The sequence below is a fragment of the Eurypyga helias genome, unplaced genomic scaffold (genome assembly GCF_000690775.1).
Source record: "Eurypyga helias isolate BGI_N326 unplaced genomic scaffold, ASM69077v1 scaffold5106, whole genome shotgun sequence".
NCBI lineage: Eukaryota > Metazoa > Chordata > Aves > Eurypygiformes > Eurypygidae > Eurypyga > Eurypyga helias.
The window spans coordinates 28,924-51,932 of record NW_010258448.1 but is presented as its reverse complement, the minus strand read 5'-3'; the positions used below and the strand labels follow the sequence as shown (position 1 = coordinate 51,932).

The following is a 23,009-nucleotide window of genomic DNA, read 5'->3' as shown; positions in this document are numbered from 1 at the left end:
GCAGCAGGTTTTCTACATGGGTTCCTTCTTAGGGATTCTGTATGTAAACATACAAATCTGTGGCTCCCTGTTTTCACACTGCAGTCTTTCGTGGTGAGGTGGAGGGTCCCAGCTCCATATTGTGACGCTTGTGTGGCCCAGGTTTTCTTCCTTAGGCGTGTTGTCCTCCGTCTGCACGAGGTGGAAGCCTCTTCCTCTGCGTCTTCCCCTCAGTCAGTCCCAGCCGGGGGTTCGCCTGAGCATAGCCATTCTTTAAGGTGGATAATAAAGTACACACAATATATAAAGCCATATTCCTTTCATATGTCATATATTGTTAACACAACTACGTTGTTATATTTGAAATCATTAGTGTTAATGAACATTAACAAATATGGTTACTTTAAATAACATTTTAATAACATTGTTAACAATTTGAATAATAATGTAATATAATAAAAATTATATAATACCCTATATATAAAGGAAGTGTTGGAATAATATCTTCTATGTTCAGGAAATAATTTCTGACTGTTATTTTTTGAGCTTCACTGTGGATATGAGTTTCTGGTTTTATATCTTAGCTGTTTCTTATGAGGAGGAGCCAGCTTCCGATGCGCTTTACAAAACTGCTTTTGACTGATGTCCGTCCCTCAAAGAAGTTCATCATCAGAGTGTAACTGGCTGCATTGTTAGTAGCTAATGCATGGCGTGCTAAATTCTGGTTAGATTAATGCTCAGACTTAGTGGAAGATGGAGCATAATTCAGTAGGATATTAACATTCTGTAAGCATTCAAACAGCGGTTGAATTTAGGAATTTGTCTGTATGTGAGTTCAGAATGAACTAACTGAAATTTTCGTTGTCAGGTAAGTTGAAGGGTGTTAAGCACTCCCTTGGCTTCTTATTTGCAAGCACAATGGCTTTGGTATGGTGACTTAATGAGATGCAGAGCAACCATTTAAAACATGTGGTTTAGCATGAGTTCATGAGTCTCAAACAGGAAAAAGTGCAAATGCCACCCTGACATTACTAGGGAAGGAAATTGTGGTGCTGCCTTCAGATAAGAAGTGGGATTGTTTTTAATGATGACCAATTTTTTTTTTTTACTGAGTGCTTCTGAGAAAGTAAGCTTGTAAAAGCTTGTTTAGCAGTCTCATGTCTCAGAGCGTTTTTTAAGTTTTTTACAATATGTATCCAAGGATTATGAGAGATGATGGTGTTTTGGTGAAGGAGGAGATTTGATAAAGATCTTGTGTTTTGTTTTTTGTCCCCTCCCTCCAATCCCAGTCCCATTGCTAGCAGTTATGAAACCAGTTCCCGTGTGGCATCCCCGCTGGACCCCAATGGACACTTTAATGTAGTCATTAAAGAGGAACCAGAAGATGACTATGACTATGAGTCAAATATTTGCACACAAGGAATAAACGTGAAACAGGAAGACACAGATGAAGAAACGGATGAGTATTCCAACACTGATGAAGATGATCCCATTCTACAAAAACACCTGATGAGGCGCAGTGATGCAGGCGGAATCAGTGAAGAATTCACGTCGAAGAAGCGTGCGCTAAACTGTCCTTCGGGTGTTGCCAAAGCAAAAATGTTAAAACTGGATGGTGGGAAGATGCCTGTGGTCTATTTGGAACCTTGTACAGTCACAAAGAGCACCGTGAAGATATCTGAGCTGCCACAGACCATGCTCTCTTCTTGCAAGAAGGATAAATCCCCTTTGAGTGCAATACTGGATTCCTTGCCGGTGTGCTTTGAAAATCACAAAGGTTCTTGCTCAGACACAGCTGCTGTAACTGAGGAGTTAGTTATGAAAAAACAATCTGCTGGGAGTAGACTGTCACAGAAATACACTTCAATCAGAGAGGCCCAGTGGGGTGTATCTAAATCACCAAATTTTAATCTCAGGGGCTCAGGAAGCTGTCACTTTTCAGCTAAAGTGGAAAGAAAAAGGCCTGGCATACTGAAGAATCCTGTGTCCCTGAAAAGCTCCGGTAGCAATCAAAACACCCTATCATCAGTTACAACTAAAAGAGGAAGGCCACGGAAACTGAGAATTTCCAGGGCTGGTCGACCATCTAAGGGTATAGGGAAAACTGTAATAACAAGCAAGAACACCTCTCTGGGCCCTGGGAATGCCCTTCCAGATGTTAAGCCAGACCTTGAAGATGTTGATGGAGTCCTCTTTGTGTCCTTTGCATCAAAGGTAAAACCTAACTGATTTGAGTAAAATTCAAAACCTTTTATAATGTCTCATTTTTAAGCCCTTTGTATTTACAAGCTGAAGGTATATATTTTCTTTTAAACTGAAGTTTTGAGATTTATGGCCTCTTTCCTACTCTTATTCTTATCTTGTCCCTATGTTAACCTAATGCTTTCTTCCTGCTTAGCAGCTTGGAGAGAAACAGTGGGGTCTAGAGTCCTGTTTTGAATATTGTAGTGATATTTTGATGTGGCCTTGTTTGTATCTAAGTCAGTGTTTTAAGGCATCTTATACTTACTCGTGGCTCTTTATGTATGTAGGAAGCTCTTGACATTCACACTGTTGATAGAACCGGAGGAGAAGAGTCTCAGAATCTTCAGGCTCCCTTGTTGACTACAAATGATCCAGGTACATTTTTGTATTTTTTGTAAGTGGCGATTCCCTGCAATAAGGGAAATTGTAAAGACACACTGGAAAATGTGCTTAATTTTTTGCATTGCAAATGTTTTTCATACGCTCTCTTGATTTTTTTGAGTAGATTGTCAAGCAAGAATACAAGTACTGGAAAAGGAGTTGATGGAAGAGCTGAAGACCTTGAGGCACAAGCAAGTAATACATCCTAGCCTTCAGGAAGGTAAGCGGACAGTGTACATGAAGTTGCATCTGGTTATCTGGGATCTGGTTTTGGTTATTTTTTTCCAAGGCAGGAAAGCATACAGGTGTTTATATACCAGTGTGAGGGTATGAAAGGAAATTTATTTGAAACTAACTGTTTCCCTCTTGCCACTTAGGGCAAGGAGAGACAGTCTCTGACATCTGAGCCAGTTTTTTTCTTTGAGGCTTTAAAAGTAGTTTTGGGTAGCCAATGAAGATGGGGTTTTTTTACCCATTCGTGTTGTAGACTAGGAGAGGTGGAGGAGGCAAAAGATGCCTCCTGAATCTGCAACAGCAGAGCAAGAGTCTGTGTGTCATTGTATGTCTCTTACAGAAGGTGGTGAGCCTTCAAACTTCAGGCCATGCCATGCCTGTTTTATGATGAGCTAATCCTTGCAGAGAGCAGATGGAGGATTTTACTCCTCCACAGAAGATAGCCTTTTCCTGGTAGTAGAGGAGCTGGAGATCAAGAAGCACTTAACTAAGACTACATTTGCGATGTTTGAGTCTATTTCTTTGAGTCACTGTAGATCCAGGTTCACCAGCCACATAAGAGGGTACTTCTAGCTTATGATCTTTCATTTATGTACAATGCTGTCCTGAGGTCAGGTGGAAGAAAGTGAAGGATCAACACAGCAGAACTTAGCGCTCTCTCTGCTGCTGATGTTTAGTCTTCAGCAAGAGTAGTCTGATAGAGACTGATGGCGTTAACATAGGCATCAGAGCAGACGATGAAGAAACTCATCTGAATGGAAGCATAATACCTCGTGCTCTTGAGGTTCTGACCTGGGATTTTTCAAACATACAACTGTAATGCTGTAGGGATTGAGACTTCAAATAATGGTCTTGACTCTGATTCTAGCTATTTTAGGTTCTCACAGAGCTTCTACTTGAAGAACCTTGGATTAGCTTGAATGCTTTATGTGCAGGGTATGATGAGAACTGACCTGGCAGTTTTTGTGCAACCGCTTAAAGAGATGCCTGAACATCTTGCTAGTGTTGAGCTGACATTGCTGTCTTCCACTTGCAAAGCAGCCATAAGGAGGGTAGTAGAGAGAAAAGCACAATAAACTTAGAGTATGTTGTCAGCCATAACACTAGCGAAGGCTGTTTTACTTATGAGATGATCCTGAAGCTGGGAAAGTATAAAACCCACGTGCTTTTCCTCCAGCTTCTAAATGAGTGGTGGTGAAGCGTGAGGTACCTTCTGAAGAGTGTTGGGCAGTTCACAGGTACTACAAAATGTACAAGGAAAGTCAAGCATAAGGCTGAGAAAAACAATCTGAAGGGTTTTGACTTTCTTGAACACTTGTGACTGTCCTCTCCAGTGTTGGATGGTAATCTGCTGAGCCTGTTAAATGGTGAAATTGTAATTCAGCAGTGTAGAGAATGACTCTCACCTGTCTAATTTTAGTTGAAAAAGTTATGCGAAGACTATTTGCAGCAAGAGCGTTACTGCAGATACAGATGTAATTCGATCTGTGAAGTGAATTACAGTATATTATTTCTGTAGTTAGGCTTTAGGTGCAGCATGTGAACTGGAATCAATCTCTATTCAGATTAGTTTCAGCTTCCAAAAAGTTACAGATCTGTTGCCCTCCGTTGCTGACTTGAGACTGGGGAAGGAATGCAGTTTTGTTATTGGAGAGAGGGATTGTTGGGGTTTTTTCCCCTCCTTCTCTCTCCCCACAATATCATCAGTAAGACACAAGAAGGCAGCTGAGGAAATGCCTCTAGGCCAAGCTTAAGGGCTGTATCTTTTCCCAGACATCCTAATTCTAAGTAACATCTTGGAGCTTGGTGCAGTCTCATTAGCCTTCTTGATTCTGATACTCTCCAAAATTTCATGGCCACAGATCAGGACTAAGACCTCCTTGTCACCTACAGAAAAGGCAAAGAGACATGGCTTTCTTCTGTCTGGAGGATATGAAGTGCATGTTTCTAAGAGTGCTTTCAGCCATTTTTCAGCACCTTACTGGCTTTCTTGTCCTCACCGCAGTATGGGAAATAAACATGGCAATTTTGATGTTAACTCTGCTTTTGGTTTTAGAACATGTAGTTGAGAAGCTTGAGTCTCTTTCTGAGATTTACTGATGATGTGTTGGGAGCTGTACCTGAGCCCCTCAATTGCTGTTGATTTGTGAATGTAAAGAAAAGGTGATTGAGGTGACTAGATCATAGTTGCCAGGACTGTAGGAAGAAGGTGCTTCAGAAAGAAGGGAATCCAACTTCAGCATATCAGAAGGAAAGCTCCTGCTGGAGAACCGGAATTCCTCTATGGGATTCCTCTTCTATCTTAGCTAATTTAAATCCTTTATTATATTCCCAAAAATTAAAGGCGTTGTCAAGCATCCTATTTCATTTTTAGCTGCTGCATCTAATGTAGAGGAGAAAGTTCTGAAGGAGATGGTTTTTCATTTGCTGCTATTTGATTGCAGCAACTGAAATTTAGCAATACTCAGGATGAGAGAAGTTAATAGGAATGATAGTTCACGTCACGTATGGTGATGTCTCTATAGAATCACAGAACGGTTTGGGTTGGAAGGGACCTTAAAGACCATCTAGTCCCAACCCCCCTGCCATGGGCAGGGACACCTTCCACTAGACCAGGTTGCTCAAAGCCTCATCCAGCCTGGCCTTGAACACTTCCAGGGATGGGGCATCCACAGCTTCTCTGGGCAACCTGTCCCAGTGCCTCACCACCTTCTCCATGAAGAACTTCTTCCTGATATCTAATCTAAACCTCCCCACTTGCAATTTAACCCCGTTACCCCTTGTCCTGTCACTACAGGCCCTTGTAAAAAGCCCCCCCCAGCTTCCTTGTAGCCCCTTCAGGTACTGGAAGGGGCTATAAGGTCTCCCCGGAGCCTTCTCTTCTCCAGGCTGAGCAACCCCAACTCTCTCAGCCTGTCCCCATAGCAGAGGTGCTCCAGCCCTCTGAGCATCTTTGTGGCCTCCTCTGGACTTGCTCCCACCGGTCTATATCCTTCTTATGTTGAAGTTTATACTTATTGTTACTGCTTGTTGTCTTCAGGCTGTTTGCATTCGTTCCATGTCACACTTGCTGGAGTCCTTCTCGTGTTTGGTGGTTGTTTGTTGTTTGTTTGTGTGTGGTATGGTTGTGTGGTTGGTTTATTTTTTTTTTGTCTGTGTGTTTATTTCATCATCCTAAACTGAAATAATTGATTCTCTCTATGGGTGATGTTTTTATATTTGTTTGAGCGGTAAACAAAGCTAGGCTTATTTTTGAAGATGACCAGAGTAATTCCTGAAAAATAAAATGTGTACTCTTTCCATTTGTTTTAAATAGAGTTTGAAAAGGATACCATCTTGACATTTGGCAGGTGACGTGTTTTTATACAGAATGCTGATTTGTCTTGATTGCTGCTGATTTTCCCGACGTAGATCTGAAAATTGTATCTGACTAGACCGTTTTTGATAACAGTATCCATGTAAATAGCCATGTCTGAGATTTGTTCCATGTCAATTGTTTTTTGACGGCCAGTAATCAGGTTGCCACCTTGGAACATAAATGTGTGCCGCCAACACAAGGTTTCTGCTGTGTGTGCAGTGCTACTCTGTGTCTTGAGCCTTGGCAAGTCATACATTTACAGTTTCAAAACTCACATATTTAGTATGTGAAGTTCAGAGTTGTTGGCAACGGGAGCAACACTTGTAGGTTTCTATAGCTAAAAATCAAAATAGATGTTCTCAACTACAGACTGAGCTGAATTTGATTGACAAGGGATTTCTCAAATTCAGTGTAATACTATTTTCTGAAAAAGGCAGCATGTCCAATCTAGTAGAATCTAGCAGCTTTTTTGTCTCAGCATCTCTGTATCTATACTTGTTTTGCCATGGATAAGAGTAGCTTTTGTGACCGAGTAAAGTCTTTCAATTTGAGTATTTTGGGGAAGTTGATGAAGGAAGATGTTATAGGCAGTTAAGTATTTGTGGTGGCATCAACAATTTGTGTTGTTTAGTTTCTTTATAGCTGTTTTTTCCCCTGCTTTAAAAAAAAAAGATTTTATTGTAAACTGCCAAGCCGGGGGGGGGGGGGGGGGGGAAGCCTACTGAGATCTGAATTATTTGATGAACTAGTAACTAGTCCTGAGAGTGCTGTCTGAATACAACTTGTTCTATGTCATAATTTTTACAACATGCACACATACTTTTTGAGAACTGATATGTGTTTTGCTCTTGTCTCTTACTACTGGTTGAAAGTGAATTGTGTGTGGCCTACGTTCTTGCTCAATAGGTTTCAGTAGAGAAGGGTGTGTAAGTGCCACTGGAGGGATTGATAATTTCTGTCATGATATGAAATACCAAATGGTCAGCCGGGTTGGTTCAGACAATAAATAGCCTTTCAAGTATATAAATGGTGCTAACCTCTTCAAAAAATGAACGAAGAAGTTGTGAGAATTACTACAACACTGGCACTTTGATTGATAAATTTCCATGGAAACTTCAGTAGTAGTCAAGAGAACTATGAAAAGTATGGGGTTTTTTTAGTTATTATTTCATATACCCTGAAATACTCTTTAATTCATACCCTGCTGCAAATCCAGTGTAAGTAACAGTTCTAGTCACTAATGCTGCATTTTCAGGCCTCTTAAAATGGTAGATGAATGCTAAAAAAGCCTGTATATGATTTACTGGTTTACTGTCTAGTAAATATCTTGACTTCCCTTTTTCTAACATCCTGCTGCCTTGATACATTTACTGATCCTTGTCTCTTGTAGTGGGACTGAAGTTGAATTCTGTGGACCCAACAATGAGCATTGATTTGAAATACTTGGGTGTGCAGCTTCCTCTTTCCTACTCAAATTACTCTATGTGGAGCTATCCAGGAACCAATCCCAATTCTCCAGGTGGGTATAATATGGGCTTGCTGAAATCTCAAGCATGACCTTTGTATCATCAATGATCAGATGGAGGGAATGGCCATTTGGTTGCACTTGTTATCTTAGAGAGATCCATGCAGTATCAAAATGGTACAATGCGAGAACTTCCTTAAATCGTTACGTGGCAGCTGGCCAAGGAGTCCTGAGTAATTCTGGCCAGGTTGTCTTTAGCTTTCCTTCTTGCAATGGTTGTGATCCAGTAATAGTATCTGTCTAGCTTACTTTATAGGGGCATGTTTTGTCTGTCGGAGCTGGATTTTCTAGATGTAAATACACACATTAACTACTCTCAAGTGGCTTGGTTAAAGCCTAAGCAATCTACGTTTCTCTGATGTTGCTCACCTGCAGAACAAAAGTTGTCTTTTGCAGAGCTGAGTGTGAGAACTTTCTAGAAGAAGAGCTTGAGGTGCCACTTGGGGGCTAACCTATAACTTTATGATAACTACTTATTAAAAAACTGCTGACCAATTGTGCTTTTTAAAACTTGGTTGGTACTCAAACAAGTGCATTTCTTGTGGTATGTGATTCTAGTACTGTTGATAGAATCTGTTTTTAATAATAAACTGGTTGGACAAAGTATAGGGGTGCTTATGTTTCTCCTACTTACCTATTTTTCCTACTTTAATATTCTGATTACTGTGTCTTCCTTAATCTGCTGCCCTTGGAAGCTGATAAGGGGGCAGACGTTGTATCTCAGCTTCGTTCATACGGCAAAAGAGGCAGATTCAGTTCAGGAGACTTCAGTCAGCCCAGTGTCAAACGCAGCATTTCTAGCCTAGCAACATGTAGAAAAGCCAGATGGATCCCTATTAGTATTTTTACATTCCAGCTTAGCTCCCAGAGTTGATGGATAACTTGACAGAGATGTCGCTGTTTGCCTTCTGTGATTATTCCCTGTCTCTACCCCTAACTGATACTCAGCTGAATTTGACAGAACAGCAGACATTAAATGATGTTTCTATAGGTCTTAGAATAAAAGTCATTGGTTCAACTGAAGGGGGAGACTAAAATTACTTTCCTCACTGAGAGAGGTAGCATCAGCTCAAAACCCGCCTGTTCCGTTTTAGCTTACGAACTAGCTGTTTTGCCTGTTTTGAGTTTTGGCATCAACTGCTTGCACCATTGCTAAGGAGACCAAAACTAAAAATAGGGGAGAAAACATCTTTTATATGGCATGGCTATACAGCAGAACTCTACAGGAAGCTTGTTTTCTAGTAGTCTGTTAAATTGAGGGTGGGGGTGGGGTGGGGTGGAAGAGAAAAGAAACAAACAAAACCTCTTCCCCAAAACCCCCAAAACAAACAAGCAAAAAGGTAAAAAGCAAGTCTCGTTATTCAGCCTCTTGATCTACTGCTCTTCATCTACTCCTGAAAAGAAACTTTTGTTTGTTTTGAGTTTGCTAGGACATTGATACACTCAATCCTGGTTCATAAGCTAAGGCTAGCTTTCTTCTTTTCCAGATACCGGATTTCCTTTTGTTTCCAGGACAGGAAAGACAAATGATTTCACAAAAATCAAAGGCTGGCGAGGGAAACTTCACAGTGCTTCTAGAAGTGAAGGTAAAAAATAGAAAAGAAAGAGATCAGTGTATGTATTTCCAACACGTGGCCTTTTTCTTGGCCTTCCGTAGATCTTGCAATTTGGTAATTGTTGCATCTTAATGCCATTTTTTTTTTTAATGCTGAAATTGTTATGAATAAAGAAATTTTTTGTACTTCTTCCATGGTCAGAATGGAGGTTTATGAGAGAAAAACTTAACTCTTAGTAAGATAAAAATACATGTTTTCTGTTTTCCACTGAAGTCTTGAGTGAAGTTAAAGCTGTAATGCTTTTGGTTTTGTTTGTCAGTTTTGAGTTTACCTGGAAGTATGGTTAATTCCAGAATTGGTTGCTCTGGGGACCTTAATGAACTGGAATAATTTTTATTTATATTCGTGTATTTGTAACCTCAGGTAGAGTTGATATTCTTTACATACGTGATTACTTTGATCTGCCTGGGGGAGAAATGGGTATTTGGCAATTTTCCAATGTTTACTTTATATTAAAATTAAACATTTATATTGTACCTTCTGCACTTTATGCAATGTTGTGTTGGGATATTCCAGATGTACTGTGGTGTAGCAGGTAGGCTAGATGTTCAGGAAAAAGGAAGCTGCGCGGAAGCACTGCCTGTTGAAGGCTTACTCCTTTTGTGAACGAGTACACCTGTAAAATCTCCACAGAAACTGCTGTTCAGACAGCTGATCGTGTTTCAGGGTAGATTACATTTGGCATGAATTGCATATAATGTTGGAGAGGTATTTACCTCTTCTGTATTGTTTAACTGTTGTAAGATTTGTTGGCATGCTTTCCCAGGAGCTAGTTAAAGTGCTCTTTATTTATTTAGGTGGCAGTTCAGAAGGTTCCTTGAAGAATCGCTCAGCGTTCTGTAGCGACAAGCTGGATGAGTACCTGGAAAATGAAGGGAAGTTGATGGAAACGAGTATGGGATTCTCTTCCAGCGCTCCCACTTCTCCTGTGGTCTATCAGCTTCCCACTAAGAGCACAAGCTATGTGCGAACGCTTGATAGCGTTTTAAAGAAGCAGTCCACCGTAATTCCATCAACATCTTACACATTCAAGCCTGTTTCTCTGTCATCTACCTCTAGAAGGACAAAGGCTCAGAACAGACAGACGTCTACAAATGGTAGAGGGAAGTCATCTTACAAGCCTATACTGCCTTCACCTTTTCCTGCAAAGCAGAAACAGAACTCTTCAGCATCAGGGGAAAAGGCTGCCAAGTCAGTCTCAAATACCAGTTTGACAAACCAAGCAGATAGTGTCTTGGTGCAATCTCTGGATGAAAACTTACTTCCAAAACAGATTAGTTTGCGCCAGGCACCACAGCAGCAACAAGTAGCTCGGGTACCAGGTTTGTCTAAATCTCAAGTGAAGTTAATGGACTTGGAAGACTGTGCTCTCTGGGATGGCAAACCACGGACCTACATTACAGAAGAGCGAGCAGACATCTCTCTGTCGACCCTGCTTACAGCTCAGGTAGATCTGTAATAGTTTCTTTCCTTTCTGTACTGTTGCTTTCCCAAGTCTCTGCAGTTAGTGATGTTGCACGTCAATGCAGAAAAGGAGACTGGAGCTGCTGAGGGGCACAACAGAGCACGGTGTTCCTTTGCCGTGTAGTCTTTGCAGTGAAAGATGAGAAGTGCTGACTTAGCACTGTGTGAGTAAAACTAATTGTGATAACAGCGTGTTGATAGGAGTCATTAATAATTTGAGTTATCTCGAATTCTCACCATTAAAAATTCGGCATAATGCAGTTGCTATTCAGTAACTGCATTTCCTGACTATCCGTCACTTCTTTTCAGTTGAACTAACTGAAAAATAATCTTGGTCATGTAACTTGGTTGTCACGTGATAATCTCTTTTGCTTTCTCAGATCCTGCTTATTACCAAGAGGGGTTAATTGTCTCGGATTGCCCCTCAGAAGTCTCCAAATGCAAACTCTTCTCCGTTCTGTCTTTTTTTCAGTGCAGATGACAAATTTTCCTATGTAAACCATGTAGTTGGAGGGGTTATTCTAAATGAACTTTGAATAGCAATTTTACATAAGCTTGTTTTAATCTTACTAACATTTCCTCTTACTAAAAACTGAGGTGTGTGTTTCTTTGAAACTTTTCTTAGGCTTCTCTCAAAAACAAACCTATCCACAAAATAGTAAGACGACGAGCACCCCCTTGCAATAATGATTTCTGTCGACTGGGTTGCATATGTGCCAGTCTAGCACTGGAGAAACGTCAGCCTACCCACTGCCGCAGGCCAGACTGTATGTTTGGTTGTACGTGCCTGAAGAGAAAAGTGTTGCTGGTGAAGGGAGGATCAAAACATAAGAAAATAATGAAAAAGGCTGTGCGTGGAAATCTTGTGGTGTATGGAACGCCAGAAGAACAGCAAGAGGATGAAGATGTGGAAGAAGAGGGTGTTGGGGAGGAAGATGAGCTAAAGCAGAAAGATAAGAGGAAGAGGAAAAGGGTGGAATACAGTGAGTATTGCTCGGCAAAAGGGATTACTTACAGCTTTGCAGAAACCAGCTATCTGGTGGGCATTTTATTAGGACATAGTAGTGATGCCATTTCTAAATCCAGAAATTGGGAGTGAATTCCAAGAGATGTCTGCAACATCTGCTTTCATAGAGCTGACTAGCAGGAAATAACACCTTTTCCCTTTTTTTTAACTCTTAACCTGATCAGCATTTTGGGCACTACTTAATTATCGTGATCAAATAGCTGGAGTTTGATAATTTACACTCTTGCTCAACTCTCCAAACATTAAGGAAATTAAATAATTACTGCTATCACTGTAGGCAATCTTTGCTGTCATAGTGCTTATGATACCCTCTTACCAAGTGAGTATCTAGAGCCGTAGTTTTAATTACTGTGTCTGGCTGCATAGTTCACAGACTTCAGTGGAAATAGAGTGATTTAGGGTAGGTTCAGATCTGGCCTGTGGGATGCTCAGAAACCCAAATGGGTAGAAACTGACCAAGAATTTGCACTTGCAGTTTCTTGCTAATAATACTTTTAGCAATAGCTACAACAAACATGTTATCTGCTGTTCCACAGGAATAAGTGAATTCTTCCATAGAGCTGTGGTATAAAGTCTGGTTTTGGGGGGTGTTTGGGGGTTCTTAATTGTACAGCACCAATGAAAATGACTGATTATTCAGTGTTTTTCTGTACAAATGAGAAACAAAATCAGTGTAGAATAATTTTTATTTTCCTTTCCTCTTTCTTACAGACAAATCCCAGTCACTTTTGACTAGAATTTGAGATAAGAAAAGCAACCAACAGTATTTTCTGGGAATATGATCTAACAATTGCTGCATGACTAGGCCTTGGGCTCAAACAAAAATTTCTGTTACTGCTGTGTTAAATGGTGTTTCTTTTATAAGGTTTTGGTTTTAATTTTTTTCTTTCCTTTTTCAATCTTTTTTCCAGCTATCTGTGAGTCGGAGCCAGAACAGCCTATTAGGAATTGTCCATTGTGGGTGAAAGTAGAAGGTGAAATAGATCCAGAGCCAACTTACATCCCAACACCATCTGTTGCTGAGCCAGTTAAGTCTGCGGGAATGCCCAACTCAGAAGTCTTACTTTCTAGTAAGCATAGGTCTTCCAGTGGAATGAAACCAGGCAGAGTGTATACTCCTAAACCCAATCCAGTGGTAAGAAAGGAAAAGAGATGTGTTTGTTTTTCTTTGTATTGAAAATGAAAACACTGCCAGAAGCTTCTGTGCTGGACCATTTTAGATTAAATGTGTGATGAAAGCCTGAGATCAGCTGCCCGTGGTAACGCTGATAAGCTAGGATGAATTGACTAAATCTTTGACTATATCCGTGTTCCGTTGAGAATTTACCTGTATCAATACGCGGATGGTCAGAGGTGATTATGATGCACTAATAGCCTCATTTAAAAAATGCAATTATATATGCTGTTCCTGGCAAAATGATTGCTGGTTCTGTAATGTTTGTAAAAGTTATTAGCTGCATAATGTAGCCTATCTAATTAATTAATTACTTGCAAAAAAAAAAAATTGGGACACAGTGTTCAGTGTATTTCTGGAGTCTTTTTTTTGTTCTTTTTTGAGCTTTCACTGCTGAAGTTGGAAGAATCTGCCTTTGCTTCTCCCCTCACCTTAGTAGCTAACAAAAGCAACAACAGCCGTAGAGTTGAGTCCAGTTATGGCTGAAGAACAACTAGAACTGCTATGTAATCTATACCAGATAATGTTCAACAACGTATGGCACCTGCATGTGTTTCCCCACTCAGAAGAGTATATCAGTGGATTTGAGTTTTGAGGGTGGTGTTGGTGTTCCGTTCCACCCCCTGCCTTGAACATGTAATTTGGAACCAAGATGTAGACTAGGCTGCGTGATACGAAGAAGGCAGGTTCAGCTTTAAATGCTAAACCTCTCTTTTGGCATTTACTATTGAAACATTACTGCTGCAGTGTTGTTAGAAAGCAAAACTGTTTCATGAATCTAATTTAGAATGGAGAATTTTTCTTCTCTTTACTGGTTATTTTTTGGTAGGTTCGAGAGGAGGACAAGGATCCAGTCTACTTGTACTTTGAAAGTATGATGACTTGTGCAAGGGTCCGAGCATATGAACGCAGGAGAGGGGACAGAAAGCTACAAAAAGACAGAAGTGATTCACAGAGTTCTAGTACTAGTATAAAGGTAAGAAGTCACGCTGTAAGTGGCTCATATCATACAGCAGGCAAAAATGTTAAAAATGTTGAAGAAATTTTTTCCCCAGAAACACCCACGCGACATGAGGTCTTGACTTGAATTTGATGGTGACAGTGTTGTGGGGCCTGGAGCCTAAATCACCGGGCAGTGCTGGTAGACTTGCCTTGTTGCTGTGGTAGAAATTGTCTTGTCTGTGGAAATTCCTGGCTGCAAAATGCATGATTATGCAACGCTTAAATGTTCGTTGTTAAAAGAGCTGTTCTAAGATGAAAATTGTAATGTTGTCAAAATTAGCGTATGGTTTATAATTCAGGGTGATGGTATGATGAACAAGTTTTTGTGATGTGTTTTTAGTGTGGGAGAGGTGAATATTTTTCTTGCATTTCTCTCCATCAGGAGCAAGAACCAGAGCTTCAGTCTCCTGAGAAAGCAACCTCTGAGACGGACAAAACCACCGATAAATCAGGAGGTAAGAGCTGATTCTTAAGTGTACATAATTCGACCTCTTGGTGGTTCCACATTTTTGTGTTGGCTTTATTTTTTAAAGAAGTTGCAGCTATTAATGAAACAAAAATCCGTTTGCTGGGTTGTCAATAAAAATCTTATGATGTGCTGACAGTTTCCTGTTTTCTTAAGCAGTTGTGTGTGTCACGTGGGAGATACACCAGGCTAAATACCCAGTACTTGCTGTTGCTCTGAGGTTAAAATAGCCAGTATTACAGTAGCTTGTTTAGCAATACAAGATAATACTTGCAGCTATTAATGAAACAAAAATCCGTTTGCTGGGTTGTCAATAAAAATCTTATGATGTGCTGACAGTTTCCTGTTTTCTTAAGCAGTTGTGTGTGTCACGTGGGAGATACACCAGGCTAAATACCCAGTACTTGCTGTTGCTCTGAGGTTAAAATAGCCAGTATTACAGTAGCTTGTTTAGCAATACAAGATAATACTGCACAGCAGATTTTCTTTAGAAGGGATGTATTAGATACTTGGGGATGGAATGGAGATTACTGGTTTTGGTTTGTCTGGGGGTTTGTTACCTTTTTGGGTTTTTTTCTTCTTATTATTACTTTAGAACTTTTACTGAAGAAATAGTAAATATCCAAGTGGTACTGTGAGGATGGGATCCTCACGTTCTCCACTTAGAACCCTATGGGACAAGGAAGCGCCTCTACATTTATTTGGAGTTGGCTGATGTTGAATTCTTGTAGTTCAAGTTGAAGGGTTGAATGGAAGTTCTGCTGCATTCTGTCTACTGGGTTTGAGTTTCTAGTTCGTAAAGAAATAGGCTAGACATCTGTGTTCTCCTTCAGTCTGATGTGGCCCAAGTCATGTTCTGAACTTCAAAATGAGATGTATACTGGAGGCATTGTGTCATCCACTGATGAAACAGAGCTGCCTTTTTGAGACGGATTTTTTCACTGTTTAACGTATACAACAGCACACTACATTTAAGGATGGAAATGGAAAAAAATTATACAACTAGGTGAAAATGCCAGTGAATTGGTAGGTGAAATTAAAATGGCCAGGACACAGGGCTCAACATCCTTACGGTTTTGCAAAAAGTGATGTTGGATTTTTAATGACAACAAAAGGTCATGCTTCGGTTTATACATCTTCTGCAAAAGACAGTTCTGCTAGTGGCGTGTTTGCCCCTCGTGCCGTTGTAGGACACTGGTCCTTTTCTGACTCCAAGAGAAAAGTGCCACCTCTTGAATAACCAGCGATCATGTTGGCATTGCTTGGAGATGTTTCATCCGTGTTTTCATCCTTGTACTGAATCAGCCCAGCTTTGTTTAGCTTGTGATGCAGTGGGATACAACCTGAGATGGTATGGCTGCAGGGAATGAACTGTGAGAAATAGCCCCATTAGTTTTGCGGTGAGGTTTTACTCACTTGTGAAAGCTGTGCAAGGGAAGGTGATGCGCTGAACAGTTCTTTCGCTTGTGCCCTGGAGCTGAGACAAGGGTGGAGGTGTGGGCAGAATAAAGCGTGTTTGAATATCGAGGTGATTAAAATGCCATAGTATTGCAGAAACCTATTTCAATTCTTTCTCAGACACAAGCTGGTGGTCTTCCCGTAGTGAGGGGGACTCTTCCTCCACCTCCCATGTTCATCACACCCCTCAAGGTGAACCAACCAAACTTATCGAGATTATCTCTGACTGCAACTGGGAGGAAGATCACAATAAGATCTTGACCGTCTTGTCACGGCCTACCAACAGTAACGCGCCACAGTGCCTCAAAGTGGGTAACTTCATTATTGAATTGGCTTTGGAACACACGGCCCAAGATGAGAACCAACCTCCCATCTACTCATCCAGACTGAAAATTTCAGTGCCGTCCTACCGGGACAAGGACGAGAAGGCCGAGATATCTGTCTTGGAGACTCCTGATAGCGAAGTGCCGTCATGCGAAAACCCAGAAAATCTAAAGTTCTTGCAGGCAGACACATTGGATGAACTGGAGAAGTTGCATGGGGGCAAAGACATGCCTTTTTATGCAGGGACTTCTCCTGTGGGAAAGCTGGTCGTCGGCAAAGCCAAAGCTAATATGAGCCCCTCAGACTTGATTCAGGTGGGTCCCTCTGCCTTTACTGTGGAGATTAGATTCAGTTTCATCCAGTATCCCAGAACTCCTTGAAGGGGAGAACACTCTAATTTTAGTCTACCTAGTCCTTTGCTTGTCCAGATGAGATTCTTAGTATTTGGTGTCCTTCCAGTCTCTCCATAAGCTTGTTCCTTTCAAGATTGACTCAATAACAGGAAGTCTGATTGGAAGACAGTTTAGCTTGTCCTTTTGGCCATTTGGGCCTTGGTAGCCTGAGTACAGAATCTTTCTCTGTCTTTTTGGTGCTTTGGAAAACTCCCTACAGAAGCATTTGATAGATAATACTTCTAAATGAGTGGCAGTTAGAGGCCACAAGAATAGTATTTTCTGAGTAAATGTACACTGGGACAAAACTTTAAAATGGAACCGTAAACATTAAATTGCTTTTTGCTACAGCTTACTGTCAGTCTTCACTGATAGCCTGCATCCTTTTTGCAGAATATACGTTGTCTATCAAGAGACTTCATAATCCTAAGTTCAAAAGTGAGTCCTTTCCCTGCAGTTTCATGCTGCCAACTTGGCATTATGAATTGGTGGTAAGAACTGTAGGGCTAGGATGAGGGTCTTTTTCAGTCAAGGATACGCATGGTTATAGTTAACACCGCTTTCAGAGAAGGCATGTGAATTAGAAGAGGAAAATTTGGTTTTATATACCTTTGCAGATCTGGTACCCTCACGAAGAGAAGCTAGTAGACAGAAAAAACATAGGGTGAGATTTTTTTAAACAGAAGTTGAGCAATAAAAAGAGTCAAGATCTTATTTAGTAGTGTGTTAAACATATTTGGCTTGTAGAAGTTATTATCGAACAACCTGAAAGTAAAATGCAGCACTACCACAACTTGCCATTGACCAGTAGGCATAAAGCCTGATGTTGAGAAAGGTGTTCTGTTTCTGCTTTCCCATGCGGTCAGTTACTGCTGCAACTCTGAATTTGGAGTTAGTCAGCTCATTGTACTTTAATTACAGTATCAAGTGACAATGTGGATAAGAAAAAAGCTGATGAAGCTTTTACAGGCTCTTTATAGAGTTTTGTCCCAATGTATATAACTTGAGTATTATTTCTTCTGTGATGCTAGGTGTTCATTAGGTTTGAGAATTTTATTCAAAATTGCCCTCTAATTTGGGAACACGTTTTTATTCAGGACTGTAGTGTAAGTGAGGGACAGGAGAAATAAGTGCTAAGTCCACTTTATCCCATTTCAGTGATTTCACATGCTCCTTTGGACTCTGTGGTTCTGTGTTAGAGTCTGAGCAGCATCTAACATCTGTATGATATAGATAATCAGAGTTGTTTGACGTTCTCCTGGGCAGTAGGGAAACTAGGAATTCCCATTCTGAATTGCAATGGTGGGGTTTTTTGTGTTTTTTTTTTTTTTGAAAAAGGACACTTGGAAGTCCCAAGGAATGAAACGCCTCTCCAGAGGTGGTGAATTCACATCATTTTCACAAAATTTCCCTTTTCCACTTTTTTCAGGTTAATGATAAAAGGTATCCTCAGGCCAAACTGCTTTTGGGAAAGATGGGGGCATTACATCCCTCCAATCAGCTAGCAACTTATATCGCAGGCAGGCTGCAACCCACAGTACTTGATATCTCAACCCTCAGTGCTGTGATCTCCAAGGTAGCATCCAATGCTAAAGCAGCTGCTTCTGGGACACCATCAGTCGGGGTGCCCACAACATCAACCCACAAAACTACATCTTCCACCAGCACTACTTCAACCCCCACTGTGACGACTCTGAAAACCCATGTCCCAGCACAGAGACAGATAGGTAGGTTGGAACTTATTACTGTGTTTTGAATTGCGTGAAGCTGAAGTAAAAAGCGAGTGTACAGCATTGCTGTTGATTTCTGTGCCACGGTGCGTGCTGCCTGCAGCGGCACTGCCTGCCTAAACTGCCGCTGCAGTAAGTAACTGCTTTAAAGCAGAAAGCTTTTGTTTTCACTTCAGAGTAAGTTTACAGGTGTTGACTGTTAGTTACTTGTATTAATGCTACTAGAGCATTAATTTTCAAGAGAACAAGAAGAGTGGATGGAGACACGCTGAGTGTTAAACTTGGATTTTTGTTTTGAGAGCTTTGTTACTATGAATTCTAATTGCTTTTCATCAAACATCGCTTTAACGTAACGCGAGTAAAGGATCACACTCTAATCTGTGGTTTTTCGCAGTTAGTTTTTCTGGTGATGTTGCACTTACAATTGGAATTCTTGCAACCAACAAAGATGCATGAAGCAGCAGTGAAAGACAAAATGGTCCCAATCTGGATTAGTGAAACAACAGGTGTGCAGCCAATAACCACACCAGCCTGTAACCTCACTGGATTTCACAAGCTAAACAGAGTTGGATTTAGTCAGCACTTGGAGTGAAAAACCAAAACCAAAAGCCAAACCAAAGACTGTCGAAAGAAGCATTGTGTCTGAGTTGGTACTGAAATGGTTACCCCAGCATGACGAGAGAGAAAGTTGCCTTCAACATTGCCTTTAAACATTTTGCTTTAGTTTAAAGATCTGAGGGGAAAAAAAAATCATCTCGTATCCATCCACATGTTCCCACGTGTTAAAGATCTGAAGGAGCTTTGCAAGAGAAAAGGATGTTACCTGTGTCCTGGCAAAACTTTAATTTCTGATTGGTTGTTTTGTTTCTTTCTGCCTAAATTTTCATTGCCATGTAAATGGGTGTGTTGTTTTTCTTGTCCTGTAATAAAACTTCAAGTATTGTGTGTGGTTATGCAATATTAAAGAGTGGGCTGTGTTTCTTTGGTGGGTGAAGTGATTGCTGGATGAATGATTTAAGTGTTCCAGCATATTCTGGGTTAAAGATGTTATGTGCCTAAATAACTGCAATATTTAGGTTGGGCTTGCTCCGTAACCTCTATGCTGTTGTACTCATCAGTAGGCATCTGGAGTGATGTAGGTGAAGTATTCTGATTCCTTGAAGAGCAAGGGATGAGGGAAAGGGTCTTGCCAATAGTGATTACTTCCTGTTGATTAAATTTGCCCCATCCAGTGCTCAGTTGCCTGAATGTCGCTGTGATGAGAAGGGGACGTGGCAAAGTCCCTCCCACCCCTTTCTCTCATGGCGTTGTAAGATGTGGTTACAGTAGGAAGGGGATAAAAACCAAGAAGCAGTGAAAAGAGGAAGATGACACACACTGTTACAGGAAGAATTTGACATGGAAAAAATAGTTTGAGCCCATTATTTCACTTAGGTGTGTGTCTTCCTGTACTGTAATTAGAATGGTCTGTGCGTAGTTTGACGGTAAGGAACAACCCCTCAAGACCTGATTATTTTGTGTGGCCAGGAAGAAGTGCAACAAAAAGCTATAAAAGTGAAATAAAGCAGACCTATTTCTAATATGTAAGGCATATTCAGGACTACCATAAAGGTTTCAATTTAATTAGAAGGTGCAGAGAAAATGGAGGCTCAAATTCATGCTGAAATAACAATTGTTAGCACCTTATGAAAGGCAAAGAGGAAATCTATTCAAATTTTGACCTGCGAGTTTTTATTTGCAGCTGCCCGACCTTCACCTGGTGGTGTGTTCACACAGTTTGTGATGAACAAAGCCGGAACTCTAGAGCAGAAGATTCCTGGATCAAATACCTGCCAGCCTGTGTCAGGGCCGCAGAAGTTCAGTATCAAGCCTACACCAATAATGGTTGTCACTCCCGTGGTTCCCTCAAGGCAGTCTCCAGCTCAGTGCACAGTCGTTCCTGGGGTCATTACAGCCACCACCACTTCTCCAGTTACTGTGGAAAGTACCACTGTGGCAGCATCTACTGTGACCACTCCTAGCCCAACAAAAGCTAATGAACCTGCCTGCTGTCCTGCAAGTACAGTCACAGCTGCACCTGCAGCACCTGGAATCAACACCTCCACTACTCCCTCATCCACCACTGCCACTGTGAACACAATAGCAACAGGGATTGTTGCACCAGCAGCGACCATGTTATTCCCTGGAACTGCAGTGACAACACCAACTGTCACTTTTCCGGTTATCACAACATCCACTTCTACAGTTGTACTGACAACAACTGCAATGTCTGCATCTGTGGTGACCACACCAACTTCCTCTGCTGGTTCTGTGCCAATTGTGCTGTCAGGAATTAATTCGGGACCTTTGCTGAATGCAAAAAGAGGTGAGGCTTAGGTGCTCTGGGCTATTGCTGCAAACGTTTCTGTGTTTGGGTTTTGGTTTTTTTTTTAATTCTGTCTCCTTCATAGCTGGAATACAGTCTGCAACTGCAGAACCTAATTTAAATATAGACTCCCTTGCATCACTCTTCTTCCCAAAATAGGATAAGAAATGTAAGCTCTTAAGTTGTTTGTTTTATTCCAGCCTAAGCCGGTTGAGGAGGGGAAAAAAAATGTAGCTATCTGGTCAGTGACTGCTGTGAAATAAGCTGGAATGCTCACCTAATTTCTTGGCCCGCAGAAATGTATAGCACAGTTACCGCTACGCCTGCTCAAGTTTCACAGTAGGTGTAGAGTCCAAGAAGTAGGTATGGAATTACTCTGTCGTCATTAACGTGGAAGTCTTCTGAGTCATGGTTGAGAAATGTCGATGGAACTGCATGGAAAGGACTGTTCTGGCCTTGTTGGTTCTGTGTGCATTCTGTGAATAAGGAGACAGAGATGCTTTCAAACAAAATTAAAAAGATGCAGTTGTTTCCAGAGTATTTGTGATTGTTTTCATTAAAGATAATGCCTGATTTGGAGGCTGTTGTCTTAAGCTGATTTTTATATACTTTTAAAATGTTTCAGAAGCTGCTCCTTCACAAGCTGTAAGTCAGAGTCCCCAGAAGCTGTCTCCTGGAACAGAAAGACGTGCGGGACCTCGGCTGTTGCTGATACCAGTGCATCAGACATCCGCTTTGCGGCCACTGAACAACGTGCAGCTTGCTCAAAAGCAGAGGATGGTACTTCAGCCTATCAGAAGCCCTGGGAGTACGAACCTCTTCAGACACCCTAATGGGCAGATCATTCAGCTTGTCCCTCTCCATCAGGTTCGAGCTGCAGGTCCCCAGCCCGGCACGCCAGGTGCCCAGCCCAGCGTGCAGCCAGTGATGTTCCACAATCCAGGTACCAAGTCCAGTCTTATTTTCTTGTCTGTACTTGAACAGATTCTCATTTGGTTCTTCACGAGTAGGTGAAGAACATAGTGTAATTATTCAGATGTAACAGAGCTTAAATACCGTGTGTCTAAAATACGGGAAGTGTGGTTAATAGCTAAGTCATCAGAATTTGGAAGTTCTGTGCAGGAGGCAAAAGGAGGTATGTGTGTGGCAGAGGAGTCATGTCCATGCTACTGTCATAATTAAAAGAAACTGTGTTCATCTGGCTATTCAAAAATCATTCTTGTTGGAGATTGTCGTAAAAAGAATGAGCTGTTACCTGTGTCTGATTGGATGTGCTGCTCTGTTTTTGTGTGGTTGGCAGGTTTGTTAGGGATTTCACGGCAGATACGCAGATAGAATGTTGCACTACAGTGCAAAAATGCTGGGTTTTTTCCTCCTTAGAGTGAGAAGAAAGCATTTGATTTTCAGCTGTTTCTCTAGTACACAGTTGAAGGCAAGGTTGGAAGAGTTAGAAATTGTAGGCATCTGACAGAAAATAGGTAGGATGCGTGTTGATCACAGTTGTGCATATTTGTAAACAAGACATGTTTATAAACAATACACTTTAAATGCATGTTTGCTTTTCTGTAGGATTTTTCTTCTGTTCTCCCTTTATAAAGAAACGTCTTGAGGAGACGGAGGTAGAGTGGTGTTGAAAAGAGAGAGGCAAGCACGTCAGATGTCAAAACTGTGGGGAGGAGAAAAAATAACCCCGTGCCTTAGTTGAGGTGTATACATGAGATGTAGTAAAGAATCAGTCCAAGAGTTCATTGTCTTCCCTTGCAGTTTAAGGCTTTTGCTGTACAATGGAAGTTAATTGCCAGTGGTGGCATTTTTTCCTCCTTGTTTTACGGAGTTCTGAAATGCTGCTGAAGGATTCATGTGGAAAAGATTGGGATATAATGGTGTAATCTCGTCATAGTTTTTTTCTGTGGGGGTACTGGTAGATGTAAAGCTGGACATGAGCCAGCAGTGTGCGCTGGCAGCCCAGAAAGCCAACCGTATCCTGGGCTGTATCAGGAGAAGTGTGGCCAGCAGGTCGAGGGAGGGGATTCTGCCCCTCTACTCTTCTCTCGTGAGACCCCACCTGGGGTACTGCGTCCAGCTGTGGAGTCCACGACATCAGAAGGATGTTGACTGGTTGGAGCGAGTCCAAAGGAGGCCATGAAGATGCTCAGAGGGCTGGAGCCCCTCTGCTATGGGGACAGGCTGAGAGAGTTGGGCTTGTTCAGCCTGGAGAAGAGAAGGCTCCAGGGAGACCTTATAGCCCCTTCCAGTACCTGAAGGGGCTA

At 41.3% G+C, this 23,009-nt stretch overlaps 1 protein-coding gene across 1 annotated transcript in view; it reads left to right on the top strand.

Annotated features, from left to right (window-relative positions):
- The window catches only part of MGA (MGA, MAX dimerization protein), a 48,670-nt gene that overhangs the window by 4,625 nt on the left and 21,036 nt on the right, over positions 1-23,009 (top strand). The window contains exons 2-15 of the mRNA XM_010154327.1: positions 1,269-2,193; positions 2,511-2,598; positions 2,729-2,824; positions 7,587-7,715; positions 9,209-9,307; positions 10,135-10,784; positions 11,427-11,784; positions 12,740-12,963; positions 13,832-13,978; positions 14,387-14,459; positions 16,049-16,566; positions 18,074-18,371; positions 20,116-20,739; positions 21,365-21,682. Coding sequence (XP_010152629.1) covers positions 1,269-2,193; positions 2,511-2,598; positions 2,729-2,824; positions 7,587-7,715; positions 9,209-9,307; positions 10,135-10,784; positions 11,427-11,784; positions 12,740-12,963; positions 13,832-13,978; positions 14,387-14,459; positions 16,049-16,566; positions 18,074-18,371; positions 20,116-20,739; positions 21,365-21,682 — 4,547 coding nt within the window. The remainder of the gene's footprint in view (positions 1-1,268; positions 2,194-2,510; positions 2,599-2,728; positions 2,825-7,586; positions 7,716-9,208; positions 9,308-10,134; positions 10,785-11,426; positions 11,785-12,739; positions 12,964-13,831; positions 13,979-14,386; positions 14,460-16,048; positions 16,567-18,073; positions 18,372-20,115; positions 20,740-21,364; positions 21,683-23,009) is intronic.